This window comes from Ceratotherium simum, chromosome 7, assembly GCF_057802395.1.
Source record: "Ceratotherium simum simum isolate JZ-2026a chromosome 7, ASM5780239v1, whole genome shotgun sequence".
Taxonomy (NCBI): Eukaryota; Metazoa; Chordata; class Mammalia; order Perissodactyla; family Rhinocerotidae; genus Ceratotherium; species Ceratotherium simum.
The window spans coordinates 59,841,952-59,859,028 of record NC_141906.1 but is presented as its reverse complement, the minus strand read 5'-3'; the positions used below and the strand labels follow the sequence as shown (position 1 = coordinate 59,859,028).

The following is a 17,077-nucleotide window of genomic DNA, read 5'->3' as shown; positions in this document are numbered from 1 at the left end:
ATTACTTCTTCCATTTCAAATCCTACAATGTTTTACTCGTTTAAATTCTAATAGATTCTCTCATAACACAATTAGATTTTAAGATTGTTATAGCATACTCAATTAGAGGGAAAAGCTTAAATTTCTATTTATTTATTCCTGTAACTTGAGTTTTACATCTTAATATATTTAACTATATTTTCATATTGATATATAGTTAAACACAGTGTATGATTTTAAAATTATAATAAGATTTATAAGGAAAAATATACCTGAACATAATTTTGAAGTTTATACAAGTTAAAAAGGATTAAAACTTGAAAAACTCTTTAAAAAGTTAAATATCACCTCTAAATCAAATATTTCTAATTAAATTGTCCCTCAAAGGATCAGACTATAAATTTGACATATTAATGGATCTTATGCATATGAAGATCAAGCAAATTTCATACCACATTTCTTCAATATTTAAATTTAGATTCCTACCAAGCAATTTTGATATTTATACTTTACTGCAATACAAAAGGATATATTAAGATTCTGTTTTTCATTTGTTGAGACAGTAAATCTCATGTTACGTTTCTTTAAATCACAATTTTAAAAAAAGATCCAATTTTTTTACTTTTAGAGCATTAGAAGTTTTCAAAAAGTACTACTGTCTATCTTCGCTAACACAAAATGGTAAGATGATGGAATAATTATTACCTCCAAGAGTGAAAAGGGTCCTCTACTGTATTTGATTTTCTGCTGAGCAATACGTAAATCCTTAAAGACAATGTGGTCAGGAAAAGGATCTAAAAGTTTAATTGTCATATAGAGGTTTTCATTATCCTTGTTATCTATCACTAAGTATTTCAACAAGCCCAATACCTAAACATAATTAAAAAAGAAAAAAATCAAAAGGGGAGAAATAGCTTAATTATATTTTAAAGTAAAACAACCAAACCCACTGTAATAAATGATAAAAACTCTACTAACCTAGTTCAGATAAAATGTTCTGATTACTTCTAAGGTACCCAGCTATTACTGTTTCTGTGCTTTCAAATAATTCAACAAATACGTAAGGTGCTACTATAGGATGGGCACTGAGGTATACAAACGCCAGTACTACTGAAACATTTTATATAAGCAATATCTCATACACCATCACAGAGGTATGAACTGCCAAGTTTTGATCACCTAGGTGGTGATCCCTAGTTTTGACTACTTCTACACTTCAGCGTAAGTAAGAGACAGAAACTGTTACGTTATTTATTAGATCAAAATTACTAGGTGCTCTGTAATTAAATGATTACAAAGATTAATTCATTGAGAATGTTTTTCCAACTATTTTTCAATGAATATTTTCACTAAAATTACTAATTACACCAAGTAAACATAAAACACTCAGCTCCTTCCAAGAAGACTTGATTAATGTATTTCAAATACTATTTTGAAGATAATTTGGGAAATTACCTGTTCCTGAACCTCCATCTGATCATCCACAAGGGGTATAAGTGTACCAACAATAACATGAAGATGATTTTCTAAAGCATCCTTACAGTAAGTTACTGCTGTGTGGCAAACCCGGCTTAATAGGTCACAACAAAGGGAGAAGCTACGTAATGAGACATCCATGAAACGAGAAGGTCTAATATAGGAAAAAAACAGTAAGTTTTAGGAAACTCCTTTGATAAAAGTTCATTCAAAAGGCATTTTTATTCAGCAGCTATAATTCTGAGGTGGCTTGACATAAAAGTCACCTCCATATCTAATTTCTTAATGGTTTAAAAGGCAAAAAGAGGAGTGACATCAGCAAAATGGCAGAGTAGGCAGCTCCAAGCTCCCCTCCTGACAGAAACATTGAAAAACAAGCAGAACTGTCAGAACTTTGTTAAAACTGTGTAAAACAGTCAAAGATTTACAGCAATCAAACAAATGCTGAATCAAGAAAAAGGAAACTTAAAAACTGTAGAAAAGCTTTGTGGTGATTTTACTTGCCCTTGCCCCATGCCCTCCCCAGCACGGCACTGGTCATGAAAACTGCAGTCCCCATCCCCAATGTGGGAACCTGGTCCTTGGATCCAGAGGGAGCAGAGCAGACCTTATTGACAAATTATGGTGTATGTCTGTTCTAAACCTGTCTGAGAGCTACCTGAAGGACTGATGTAAGGTGCTCAGCTCTGTTTTGCCTAACTTGGATCTCCCCCAGGCTGAAAAAGCTGTGAGCATTGCTAGGAAACATTGTAAGGCTCACCAACAACCTACAGCTGCCTGGGGCAAAAGATTATTGTTGAGACACACAACAGACTACTTAAAGCCCAGAATGAAAAGCTGGGGAGAGAGTTTCCTTGGGAAATTAGAGCATTCAGAATCACCCACATATTTGGGGAATTTAGAAAGCTACACTCATGCCCATGCTAAGATGCTTGCTCAAAAGACACCTGAGAAGACCGTAAGTTTTCACTTTGGGCTGATCCCTAAGCTCAGTGCAAGCCTGGCTAAGTACTGAAGGAGAGTCCTACACAGAGCCCATCTGCAAAGACTAGGAAAGATTCTCTCTCTCTCTCTCTCTGGCTCCCAGCATTCAAGGAAATCTCTGTCAAAATGCTACCTGAACAAAAGTTAAAGAACAGTCTTCAGTGACCATACATGGCAAAGAATATACTCTCTGCAAAGACAGTTGAGTAAACTTATGAAACAAATGGACTATTACAGCCTTCAACAATCAAAAAAAGTCAAACCCTGGAGAAGGGGAAAATCTGATTTCCACAGTTACCACATTACAATAGAAAAATGTCCAGCTTTCAACAAAAAAACACAGGGCATACAAAGAAATAGGAAAGCGTGGCCCATTCAAAAGAATAAAATATATGGATTGACAGTTCCTGAGGAAACTCAGATACTGGAATTACTAGACAAAGACTTCAAACAACTGTCTTAAATATGCTAAAAGAGCTTAGAGACAAATGAAAATGAAGAAACAGCATACCAAAACTTATGGGATGCAGCAAAGGCAGTGCTGAGGAATACATGTAGTAGCAAACACCTACATTAAAAACGAAGCAAGACTTGAAGAACACTACCAAACACTTAAGAAGAATTAACACCAATTGTTCTCAAACTCTTCCAAAAAACAGAATAGGAGGGAACACTTCCTAACTCATGTGATGAGGCCAGCATCTCTGATACCAAATCCAGATAAAGACACCAGATAAAGGAAAAATAATATCCAATACCCCTTATGAATATAGATGTAAAAATCCTCAACAAAATACTAGCAAACTGAATCTAACAGCATATTAAAAGGTTATACACCATGAGCAAGTAGGATTTATCCCAGGAAAGCAAGAGTGGGTCAATATAAGAAAATCAATCCATGTAACACATCACATTAATAGAATGAGGGAAAATGTCACATGATCATCTCAAAAGGCACAAAAAAGGTATCTGACAAAATCCAACACCCTTTCATGCTAAAAACATTCAGAAAAACATGAATAGACCGGAATTTCTCCATATAATAAATGTAATTTATGAAAAATCCACAGCTAACAACATAATCAATATTGAAAGACTGAAAGCTTTCCCAATAAGATCAGGAATAAGACAAGGATATCCACATTCACTTCTGCTATTCAACATTGTACTGAACTTTTAGTCAGAGCAACTAGACAAGAAAAAGAAATAAAAGGCATCCAAATTAGAAAGGAAGTAAAACTACATTTATAGATGACATAATTATATATATATACACATATATATAGAAACTCCCAAAGAATCCAAAAGAAATCTACTAGCAATAACAAACAAGTTTAGCAAAGTTGCAGGTCACAAGATCAACATAAAAAAGTCAACTGTGTTTCTATACACCAGCAATGACAATCTGAAAGAGAAATTAAGAAAGTAATGCCATTTACAACAGCACCTAAAAGAATTAAATATCTGAGAATAAATTTAACGAAGGATGTAAAAGATTTGTACACTGAAAACTATACAGCATGCATGAAAGAAACTAAAGAAGTACAAATGAACAGAAAGACATCCTGTGTACACAGATTGGAAAACACATTGTTGAGATGTCAATACTCTGTAAATTATCACATATTCAATGCAACCTCAATCAAAATTCCAACTGCTTTTTTTGCATAAATAGAAAAGCTGGTCATCAAATTCACATGGAATTGCAAGGGGCCCCAAATAGCCAAAACAATATTGAAAAAGAACAAAACTGGAGGACTCACACTTCCTAATTTCAAAACTTACTTTAAAGCTACAGTAATCCACACAGCATGGTAACTGGCATAAGGATAGACCAATGGAATAGAATTGAGAATTCAGAAATAAACCCATACATCAATGGCGAATTGATTTTTGACAAGGGTGCCAAGTCCGTTCAATGAGGAAACAATAGCATCTTCAACAAATGGTGCTAGAACAACTAGATTTCTACATGCAAAAGAATGAAGTTGAACCTCATACCACATATAAAAATTAAAATGGATCAATGATCTAAATATAAGAGGAAAACCATAAAACTCTTGGGCCGGCCCCGTGGCTTGGCGGTTAAGTGCGCGCACTGTGCTGCCGGCGGCCCGGGTTCGGATCCCGGGTGCGCACCGACGCACCGCTCCTCTGGCCATGCTGAGGCCGCGTCCCACATACGGCAACTAGAAGGATGTGCAGCTATGACAGACAACTATCTGCTGGGGCTTTGGGGGAAAAATAAATAAATAAAATCTTTAAAAAAAAAAAAAAAACCATAAAACTCTTAGAATAAAACATAGGAGTAAATCTTCATGACCTTGGATTTGACAATGGATTCTTACGTACTACACCAAAAGCATGAGGAACAAAAGAAAAAATAGATAAATCAGACTTCATCAAAATTAAAAACTTTTGCGTATCAAAAGACATTATCAGGAAAGTGAAAAGACAATTTACAGGATGGGAGAAACTACTTGCAAATCATATATGAAAGTTCAATATCCAGAATATATTTCCAAATCATATATTAAGAGTTCAATATCCACAATATATAAAGAACTCCCACAGGTCAAGAACAAAAAGACAAGCCGATTAAAAAAATTGGGCAAAGGGGCCTGCCCGGTGGTACAGCGGTTAAGTGCACAGGCTCTGCTTCGGCAGCCTGGGTTTCACTGGTTCGGAACCCAGGCGCGAACTGGCGCACCACTGGTTAAGCCATGCTGTAGCAGCAACCCATATAAAGTGGAGGAAGATGGGGGGCCGGCCTGGTGGCGTAGCAGTTAAGTATGCACACTCTGCTTTGGCGGCCCGGGTTTCACAGGTTCAGATCCTGGGTGCGCACCGACACACCACTTTGTCAAGCCGCTGTGGCAGTGTCCCATATAAAATAGAGGAAGATGGGCACAGATGTTAGCCCAGGGCCAATCTTCCTCACAAAAATAAGTAAATAAATAAATAAATAAAGTGGAGGAAGATGGGCACGGATGTTAGTGCAGGGTCAATCTTCCTCAGCAAAAAAGAGGAGGATTGGCATCAGATGTTAGCTCAGAGCCAGTCCTCCTCACAAAAAAAAAAAAAAAAAAAAAAAGGGCAAAGGACCTGAACAGACATTTCTCCAAAGAAGATACACAAAGAGTCAAGAAGCATATGAAAAGACGTTCAACATCATTAGTCATTAGGGAAATGCAAAATCAAAACCTCAATGAGATAGCACTTTACACCCACTATGATGGCTATAATCAAAACAGAAAGTAAGAAGTGCAGGTAAGGATGTGGAGAAATTGGGACTCTTGTGAATTGCAGGTCGAATGTAAAATGGTGCAGCTGCTGTGGAAAACAGTTTGGCAGTTCCTCAAAGAGCTATACAGGGAATTATTATATGACCCACCAATGTCACTCCTAGATGTATATACCCAAAAGAATTGAAAACAGACACTCAAAAAGATACCTGTACACCAATGTGCATTGCAGTATTATCCACAATAGCCAAAAGGTGGAAACAACCCAAGTGTTCATCAACAGAGGCATGGATAAACAAAATGTGGTACATATATATACAATGGAATATTATTCAGCCATAAAAAGGAATGAAGTTCTGATACGTGCCGGATGAAACTTGCAGACATTATGCTAAGTAAAACAAGCCAGATAGAAAAGGACAAATATTTCATAATTCCACTTATACAAAATATCTACAATAGGCAAATTTATACAGACAGGAAATAGATTAGAGGTTATCAGGGGCTGGCGGGAAAGGGGAATGTGGAGTTGTTGCTTAATAAGCACAAAGATTCTGTTTGAGGTAATGAAAAAGTTTTCGAAATAGCTAGTGGTTATGGTTGCACGACACTATGACTGTAATTAATATCAGTGAACTGGACATTCAAAATGGTTACAATGACAAATTTCATGTTATATATATATATATATATTTATTTTGTGTGTGTGTGTGTGTGTGTGTGTGAGGAAGATCAGCCCTGACCTAACATCCATGCTAATCCTCCTCTTTTTGCTGAAGAAGACCAGCTCTGAGCTAACATCTATTGCCAATCCTCCTCCTTTTTTTCTCCCCCAAAGCCCCAGTAGATAGTTGTATGTCATAGTTGCACATCCTTCTAGTTGCTGTATGTGGGATGCGGCCTCAGCATGGCGGGAGAAGCGGTGTGTCGGTGCGCACCCAGGATCCGAACCCGGGCCGCCAGTAGCGGAGCGCGCGCACTTAACCGCTAAGCCACCGGGCCAGCCCCCCATCATGTTATATATTTTACCATAATAAAAAAACAAAAGATTTGTGAATGAAAAAGACTGAATAACTATACATACATAATTTAAATAAAAATAAAAATTATAAGATATTTTAAAAAAGCCAAAAAGAAAAATATGAGAAAACAAAACAGAAGTAGATAGTCTTCATGTGCTTGAAGAAATATTTATTTGATAGCAACATTATCCAATAATAAGAAAACAAATAATAGAAAGATCATTAAAATCAATGGAAAGGAACAGAGTTGCTAACTTTAACATACAACCCAAAATCTATAGTAACTGTGATACTGTGATTTATAATAAGAAATATATATTTAGTCTTCGGCCTCCATTTCTGGCACAGAGCTCCTAAAACTCTTGGAATTTCCTTCGATGAGAGCAATCAAGGTGTCTTTTGTTATGTTAATGAGGTGACTTTGGGAAAGCACCTGTGACTTGGAGGCTGGTTGCCAGGAGAACCAACCCTATAATTAGACAGTTGGTACTCTCAGTCCCACCCCTCTGACCTTTGGGAAGGGGAGAGAGGGTGGGAGGTTGAACAAACCACCAACGGCCAATGATTTAATCAATTATGCCTATGTAATGAGGCCTCCATAAAAACCAAAAGGACAGGATTCCTGGAGCTTCTGGGTTGGTGAACATGTGCAGATATGGGGAGAGTGGAGCGCCTGGAGAAGGCACGGAAGTTCTGTGCCCTTTCCCCACACCTTGCCGGATGCATCTCTTCCATCTGGCTGTTCCTGAGTTACATCCTTTTATAATAAACTGGTAATCTAGTGAGCAAATGGGTTTCTTGAGTTCTGTGAGCCATTCTAGCAAATTAATCAAGGAAGGGGACCAATCTCCAGTTGGTGATAACCTGGGCTTGTGACTGGCATCTGAGGTGGGGGGCAGTCTTGTAGGACTGAGCCCTTCACCTGTGGGATCTGACATTACCTCTGGGTAGACAATGTCAGAATTGAGTTGAATTGTGGGACATCAGCTAGTGTCTGGAGAACTCCTTGGATGTATGTGGGAAACCCCCAAACCCCACCACACAAACATTGGAATTGGTGACCAGAACTGCTATAGTAACATATATATTTCAGGTCACCTAAAATCAGAATATTTATTTTAAAATGTTGAAATACTTAAGATTTCTAGAGCTGGAGAGGTAGTAATGCAATTTTTAAAAAATAATAGGTAGAGCTGACCCTGTGGCATAGTGGTTAAGTTCGTGCACTCTGCTTTGGTGGCCCGGGGTTCATCAGTTGGGATCCTGGACTGGACCTACTCACTGCTCATCAAGCCATGCTGAGGCGGCAACCCACATAGAAGAGCTACAGCTCTACAGCTATGATACACAACTACGTACTGGGGCTTTGGGGAGAAAAAATAAAAAGAGGAAGACTGGCAACAGATGTTAGCGCAGGGCCAATCTTCCTCAAAAAAGAAAAAAAAGGTAGATACAATATATATCAAAAAGCAAAATTCAGAAAACAGTACTCTGGCTTCCACCTCTTAAAAACATATATATTTTCAATTAAGATAACAGGGTAGAAAAACTACTTATATATTGGCCCGAATATAATATTTACCTTTTGTTGATATAGTGAATCAAAGTGTAAATAACATCTCGAAGAACAAAGGCCCAAGCTCCTCCTAAGCCACTTTTTATATCTTTCAGTAATAAGCTAACAAACAGGTGATATATTTTAAGAATTCTGTGCTTTTTATAAACATTATTTGTCTCAGCCGCTTGCTCACATATGGCTAGAAGAATTTTCTGATAGGAATCCTAGAAAATAAAGACATATTTAGTAAAAGCCTGTCTAATCACATATACTTAGCTATAATACACATACTTTATATTCAAAATAACTAAATTACAGAATTTTGGATTTGATATCAAATGCAAAATATTACATTAAGAAAACTACTATCTTAAACTTAAAAAAACTATTGTCAATTTATTTAGTTTTCAGGGAGTAAACTATAAATAAATAGCATATTCTTAAAATATATATATATATTCCCTGAGCTAATATACGATTAAAATATCACAAAATTCAGACCTCATATGTAACATATTTCAATTAATACTGACAAGTAAAATACCAAGATATACACCTGTAAATGAGTGTTTTTTCTTAATTTAGTCAGATGAATTTTCCAATTGTTTACTTTTTCTCTTTAAGATGCACTTACACAGATTTTCTAGCTGAAAAAGAAGAAATTCTCTCTTCAGTTGTTATACTAGTAATGTATACTTACAGGGCTTTTTGAAAGAATTTCTAAAATGCTTTTAAGCTTGGTTTTATGGCAATTGCTGATATAGACAAATGTCGCTTTAATCACATGTGATGGAAAATGAGGTGGATTAGGAGCAGGATCCAAATCTCTAAGAGTTATAGGAAAAAGTGCAGTCATCATATTCAGAACAAAATTATCAAGACAAATATATATTTTGTTGATAGACCAGTGAACTTCCAAAAAGGAAACTTAGATTATAATAACCCCAAGTTTTAAAATTATTTTCCTACTGAAAAACTAGACTTTTAATAAAATCACAAATGACATATCAGTCTATACAAATCAATCAGAATATTTAAATACCTTTACCCTCTATGACTTAATCAATTTTAAATTATTTGCTTAAAAAATCTTTTATAAAGTTAATGGCAGTTCCACAAATGAGCCTTAGTATCACTCCACTTCAGGTCTGAATTACAGCTCTACGCTAGTACTGTAAATGCAACAGTATTTTAAGACATAGCAATCAAACACTATTTATATCAAATGAAATTATATATGTAAAAGTACTTTGGAAGATATTATTACTATTTTATGTGCCTAGCACTATAGGGCATGTAAAAATAGTAAAGAGTGCTTTCAAGTAGCTTTCAATCAAGCTGGGAAAATAACTCTAACATTCATATACAACCAAAGGGATTTCACATCTAAATTAAATTATGGTACACTAAGATTCTGATAGCTAAGGAGCATGATAAAGAAAAGGTGATCTAGAAAGGCAAGTCATAGATAAGGAGAAGAGAACAAGGAATAATGTGTCACGAAGAAGAAAATTTCAAGAGACAACAAATGTCACAATGCTCGAATATTACAGAAAGATTGAGAAGAGAAAGGTCATTGGATTTGCAAACAAGGTGGTCAATGAGAAAAGGCAATTACTGTGGAGAGGCTACAGTAGAAGCAGACAGGTAATTACTTCAATTCAAGGGTAGTTATTTTTAAAGAAACAATTTAAAAGCAGAATACACGCCTAAAAACTGAAATAGACATTTGAAAATGTCAACCAATAAATCTGCCAAGGACCTTCTGAAATTGTAGCTAATTCATTTGAAGGCATCAACCAAAAAATGCGCCAAGGAACTTCTGAAATTGTAGCTAATTCTCTAAGTTTAAGATACCCATACCCTGAAAAGTCACAGAGGTCAGTGCTTTGGCCGCCACCAGAAGTTGCTGGTTCATGTAACGTCATCAATAACTCCACCACAATCTCTGGTAAATTACTACTGAATAAATGATCAATCTGCAAAGATACAAAATTAAAATATATTTAAGTTTTTATGTCTGTGACCTTTTAGACAGCTCAAGGGGCTAACATTATTGCCTCATTTCCAAAATTATTCAGTGACTATGGAAGGAAATAGATGACCAAAGACCTAAGATCCGCAAGACATACAGCTAACTCTACTTTCTTCTGCTATGCAGCCAACCTGCAGGCTGAGAGGAAAGTAGGGAAATCATACGAAATAAGACTCCCTTAATCTGACTCTTTAAAGAATAATTTTAATTGACTAAGGCTTCCAGTCCAGCATTCAATTCCTCAACCTACTAATTTTCCTGCCAACCAAATTCCCCACTGATCTATATTCTCCTCAATCTGCATTTTACTCTTGACTTACTTGGGAACTTGATCTCACTTATCAAACTTTACTAGTAAGAATTCCCACTGACTAGCAATAATCATCTCTTTGTTCTCTGAATGACTTCTCCCCAGATTTCTACCTAGTTGATATCCCAAATTCTAAGGCTAGCTGCTACCCACATCTCCTGTCATCAAGAGTAGACTACCAGTCTCCCCGACAGGAGCAGACTCCTCATCAATCCACTGCCTGCTACAGGTAGCCTCACACAGGGCATAAATTCTCTAAATATAAAGAATGCGTCTGCTACATTATACCTCAGCCACATGAATGAGAACTGTGAAGTTTTAAAAGGTGGATTTATTAGCTCTGCAAATAAGAAATTGCAGTGGTCTGAACTAAAAGGCATATGGCTGATTTACTTAATTCACAAGAAGGTCTGGAAGCATACTTTCTAATAACAAAAATATTTCGGAATGTGACAAGAAAGAAATCTAATGCAAAGATCCTAGCCTTTCCCTCAGGCTTACACATCAGTTATCCATGTCATTTCCAACGTTTCCCCCTTTTAAAAACCCAGTCTCATTTCAAAGTATATCTGAGATAAGTAAGGACAAATTGGCGAAGTCTGGTTAATATCAGAGGAAAAATTAATGAATTTCCTTGCACATAAGATGATAACTATCTTCACTAGTTTCATAGGATTCTCTAATAAGCTAGTCTGCAATGTTTAGCTAAGGTACATATAAATTGTTCAGATGCCTAGGTATAGCTAAACAATCTTGTAACAATAAACACTTTAGGCATTCAACAACTGACAGTTTTAGAAGACTAAAAGACAGATAAAAGTTGTACCAACACCTATCCACAGAAAAGAGAATCTAGAAGATTGATTCAGGGAAAGTACATATTAGAGAAACAAAAAAATTAACTTATAACAACAACTTAATGCTAAATTGAAACTAACAAGTATTTAATTTATGTCTTTAACCAAGAAGCTAAGAAATTATTATTTAATTTTGGCCTCTTTCCATTCTTGAGACTGGTGTTTTAATCAGGGTTCAATGCAACCACTTTTCCCATCTAGACTTATTCCTACTCTGAAAAGTGCTATCTTTTGGTTTGAATACGCAAAAAAGAAGAGGAAGATTGGGCTTGCTTAGAAGTCTAAGCTGGGAGTTTGGGTGGGAGGGGGTAGAGGAAGAGTGTCTCTCATAAATTCCATACCCTTTAGAGTGCCTACATTCTGTTCCAACTGTCTTCTGGGAAAGGAGCTCCTCTGCTCACCATTTGCCTCCAGACAAAAGACTTAACAACCAGCTCTGACTGGCAAGGGTCCACCTAAGCAACTAGAGACTTGATGTTCCATTTCTTGGTTCAGTACACATAACTGGGCAACCAAAAAAAGAATCTCCTGAAGTTTACCAATTGTAATTCTAATGTTAACCAAGCTTGGTTAGTCATCCCTTACTTACATTAAAAAAAAAGAAAAACAATTGGAGTGACCAATCCTCTGTGACCTTAAAAAAAGTTTATATACATGTTTTAATATAAGTTGCTTCAAATAACTTTGGATATATATATAAATCACTATAAAACAAACAGAAGTTGTCAGATCCTTTTTCACTTGACTCCATCTTTGATCAAATGATGAGTACTCAATATATACTAGGTGGTTGGGATATATCAGCATAAAAGAAAAAGAAAAGAGAAAAAAATCCTACCTTCACAGTACTTAGAGAGAAGACTGATAAAAGACAATTAACATAATTCATAAGTCAATTATATCATCTGTTAGAAGGTAATAAGTGTCATGGAAAAAAGAAAGAGCAAGGTATGGGAACTTGGGATTGTACTTTTCACTTGAAAAGTGAAGGGCTTGATGAGACTGAAGAGGAAGTAAGGAAGATTTTCTATACATTGTTCAGTACTGCTTGAATTCAACAATCAGCTTGCATTCATGTATTACTGCCAATTAAAGAAAAATTTTTACAGGAAAAAGCAACAAAATTATTCCAATGTTGCTTTTTTTAATTTCTGATTTTAAACATTTCATTTAAAAGCCGGTCAAAAAGGACAGAACACCGTATAACAACAACAAAATTCATGGATTGCCTACACTAAATCATGATCACCACATATTAAATTTAACTGAATAAATGATGAATAAATAGCCTTAAAATTTTAAAGTTATATTTCAGATCAATTAGGGAATAAAAAGTAGGTAAAAGTTGAAGCCATACCTGTTTTCCTAATATGTTTTCATCTTTAAGCATATCATAGACTTTGGTAGCAGTCTCTCTTTGCTGTGCCATTCCACTGTCTCCTGTACCCTCATAGGCAAAGTAAGGAAGAATATTTACAAGAATCTTTGGAAAGCAGTTTGCTAGAAGACTTTTCCAATCCTCTTGAATCTGATTAGCAATGGACTTCACCTCATCAAAATGACTTCTAATCACCAGATGTGGAATCAAAACTTTATAACAAGATCTAAAACCAAAAATTTAAACTGTATGTTATATATAACTTCTCAAAGTAAAATTTTTTAATATAGTTGTTAAAATAATAAAATGCTTTAATAACCACTAGAGTATAACCTCATCTAGATCATTAAGCACTTCACCTAATTTTACAAATGGAGAAATGAAGTAAATTCTAAATAGTCACACTAAAAAAAAAAATAGAGATCTTAGAATATACCACCCTAATTCTGTGGTCAAAAAACAGTGGGGATTGAATATATATTTATTTCTTCTGCATAATCAATTCATGCAAAATTATTATATAATGAAAAGCAATTTGTGAATTCAAAGAATAAATGTAAATATTGTTATTGCCAAAATTAATGAATAAGGACCACTAAACAATTATAAACTGCCTTCTCATCATCCTGATACCTAAACATTACTCTTTAGTTATTTAAACCTCTTCAGTTTCAAAATTTTCTTCTCCAGAGTTAGAGTTAGCAAAATGAATACTTTTACATTAAACTTTAAATCTAATAGAAACAATAACTAAATGGCCTACAGTCAAGCAACAGAAAAGAAAAACAAAGCAGAAATAATCAGCCACTAGTTTTATCTTTGATTTTTTATACGGAAGATTATCAAACTTTAAAGCTGAAAGGGACCTTAAACATCTCCTTGGGTAACTTCCTTACTTTACAGATTAAAAAACCAAGGCCCAGAGAGTGTTTATGTGGCTTACCTAAATTCACATGGCTAGTTATTGGCATAGGTAGGACCAGATCCAAAATCTGGCGATTCCCTTCAATACAGTTTCATTAAAACAAGCTGTCCTGCCTCTCATACTATACAGCCTCCCACTTCTGTGTGTGTGTCGGAGTTGGGGGGGGGGGGTGGGTGGGATTGCCAAACATTATTACCTATTTTTAAATTAAACATATTTCACATGTGCCATATGTAAACTTACCTAAAGAAATCCTCAACATTTGTGTAGTTTAATAAAATAAAAGGAAAAGAAGATAAACTGTATTCACTATCCTGAAGATTTAGCCATTCGAAAACCAGATAATCCAAATGAGAAGCCATGAAGTCTTCTAAATTTCTATATCCAAAAGTTTCAGAAACTTTCTCTAAAACCTGTACAAATAAAAAATAAGTCAATGTTTTAAGAAAACAAAATAATAAATCATTTAAATCCTTAATATTTATTTACAGTATGACTTTGAAGCATTCATTTAACTTATCTATACCTTGATTTCCTCATCTAAGAGACGGGGATAATGAAAGTATCTACTTCAGCAAGACTAAGTGAGAAAAATGTATTTAATATAACTAGCACAGGGCTTGGCACAGAGCAAACCCTTAATAAATGTTAAATGAATAAAAACATAAAAACGTTGCAATTTTCAACATGTGGTTATGCTTCAAAGGAAGATCTAAAGTAAAATAATAATTCTTCTCAGTCCTATATGCAAATGAGAAAAATCCAAATGCTATATTCCACCTATACTAATAATTAGGTAGTATAATAGTATACTCAAAAAAAAAAGCAACTTTTTATTTTAATACTGAGAGGTAAAAGGTTAACTTGTCTAAGATTGATTACCTATAGATTGGCCTACTATTGTGAAGTTCCATGGAAACCATGTTGGTAGAATGCTAAATGGCCTATCAGGCCACTGATCTATCACTGTTTCATCATGTAAAAATCTACAACGGAAAGATTGTAGGGGGTTTGGAACTTCCCAAACCATGAATGCTGAGGTGGTGGAACAGAGCAGAGGTGAACATTCTACAACACTGTGCTGATGTAATTGCAAGGCTGGACCCTAGTCTTCCTTCTCTAATCATGCAACTTAAAGGCGTCACAGCTCTAAAATTTGACTTCTGGTCCTGCTAGATCCCACTGTCCTGCCCCAGAAGCCACCAGGCAAAACACTTGATACTCTTCTTTTCTCTATGTGTTTCCCTCAATAAATGCTATTCCAGAGGGCCTGGTCTGCGTGCTGAGAGGTCATTCGTCCTTGTTAGTTCAATAAATGCCTTGTGAAATGCTCTTATACTGAATGTAAGAAATGACACTGCATATAAGTGAATATATTATTTAAAGAGAGTTATTGCTTTCCAATATTCCAAACTTGAAAAATAAAACTGTCTCCAAGTCCCTAATAAGTGCCACTTTAAAAATCTAGCTTTAACTTTTTAAATTGTTTAAAAGTTATCCAAGGAAGATTATAATAAAAGATATTCATCTACATGTACCTTTTTAATGAGGTGAGGTTCTAATCCATTCTCTTTCACAGACTTGCACAAGGCAAACAAAGCCTGTTTCTCACAGACAGGGCTACAGTATAAAATCACAGCTATCATCATCAGTAAAACAGCTTTTCTATTATAAATATCATCCAAAAGTTCAGGGTTCTCAGCTTCGTGGGACTTCAAAAGAATTTTTAAAAACAACAATGTAATGTAAATATTTAAACAGTACAAATAAACCAAGCAGGCTAAAATCAAAGTATATCATGACAACAGCTAAACAGCCAGTGAACAGTTTTAAATCCTACAGTGATGGAGCTGAAAGTAGAGATTTTGAGAAAATATCAAAATTTCTAGAGTAGGAAAAACTGCTTTTGATAAGATCTTACGGAAAGAATTTCCAAACATTTCAGTGAAGTATAAAGCACTTAAAAAAAGAAAGAAACTGTAAGAAGGTAAGAGATTAAAAGCTTCTCTTCAACTACCACATATACTTCTTAAGATGCTTATGATCATTATGATACCCTAATGTATAGCTCTGTATACTCTTCAAAATATTGTCATACATATTATTAAAAAAACCCAATAAAATAATTCAACTAGACAGAATGATATATGTTTTTAGTTTAATGATCAATCATTATAATATCCCAAGAGATGCATAAATTTTTTGACTAGCTATACTTGATAGAAGTTTCACTTCACATTTAGAAAACTCTGCTACTCAGTGATCCTAGTTCTGTTTTTTGGTACAAGAAAACGTAAAGACCTAATTCCTTTACTAAATGGCAATCACTGACACGACTGAAAATAGCTATGAGGTTGCCACTAAGTCAACTCCCTCACCTAATCCTCTAGGAGAGAGATCTACAGACTGTCTAACATCCCAGTCAAAAATCTACTTTTACTCAGAACCAAACCCAACATGCTAGGTGTCCTCTCAAATGTACAGAAGACCCAAGTTCTTTTATCAACTTGTTCATGACAGTATGCTTCTACTAATAACGTCTAAGACAGAATTTGCTTTTTTGATGACTATTACAATACTGATTCATACCGTGCTCTCAAAATATAAAACTTCTTAGTTCTTTTTCCAAATGAATTGCTGTCATGTCAGTATTTTCCCTTTTCGCATGTGATGAGCTGATTTTAAAATGTATGTTATCTCTATTAAGTTTTTTATTATTTACACTCCTTTCCAATCTATTAAAATCCTTTTCTAAATTCACATTCTGTCATGCAACTGTCCTTTTCAGTTTTGTGCTATTACAGATTACACAGTCATTTGATTAACTACCTCAAATACTTTTTACAAAAATATCAAGGCATAAATCAATGAATGAATAAATTCTAATACGAAGACAATTTTTGCCATTTTAAGAAAAAATATTATTCTACAGAGAAATATGAAAAGCACAAGGTTCACTAAAGAACACCAAGATAATTTCATCTCCCCTGTTAAAACATTTTTCTTAATCCATTTCTTCCTATTGTCACCATTCTCTGAATTAGCTTTTAATAAGATCTTACAAAAAAGTTTTTTAATTAAAGAAAGCCATTTATACTCCCATAAAAACCCATTAAATTTTGTTTTTCCCACAAAAATTCTACATATAAGCTGAACCAAAAGAAACTGTCATCATTTGACCAATTCTGACCTATAAAGGCAATTTCAATCAATTCACACAGTCATTTTAGTCTAGCTTTACATTGTAAATGATCGGATACAACTGTCTTAGGCCAACGCTGGTAAAGTAATATAAGACATATTTATAG

At 34.9% G+C, this 17,077-nt stretch overlaps 1 protein-coding gene across 3 annotated transcripts in view; it reads right to left on the bottom strand.

Annotated features, from left to right (window-relative positions):
- ATM (ATM serine/threonine kinase) overlaps positions 1–17,077 on the bottom strand; it is a 126,101-nt gene that overhangs the window by 65,785 nt on the left and 43,239 nt on the right. For all 3 annotated transcript variants that reach the window (XM_087433661.1, XM_087433660.1, XM_014785193.2), the window contains 8 exons: positions 15,308–15,481; positions 14,013–14,182; positions 12,824–13,070; positions 10,128–10,243; positions 8,965–9,091; positions 8,289–8,488; positions 1,435–1,609; positions 685–849 (listed from right to left, as the gene is read on the bottom strand). In XM_087433661.1, coding sequence (XP_087289787.1) covers positions 685–849; positions 1,435–1,609; positions 8,289–8,488; positions 8,965–9,091; positions 10,128–10,243; positions 12,824–13,070; positions 14,013–14,182; positions 15,308–15,481 — 1,374 coding nt within the window. The remainder of the gene's footprint in view (positions 1–684; positions 850–1,434; positions 1,610–8,288; positions 8,489–8,964; positions 9,092–10,127; positions 10,244–12,823; positions 13,071–14,012; positions 14,183–15,307; positions 15,482–17,077) is intronic.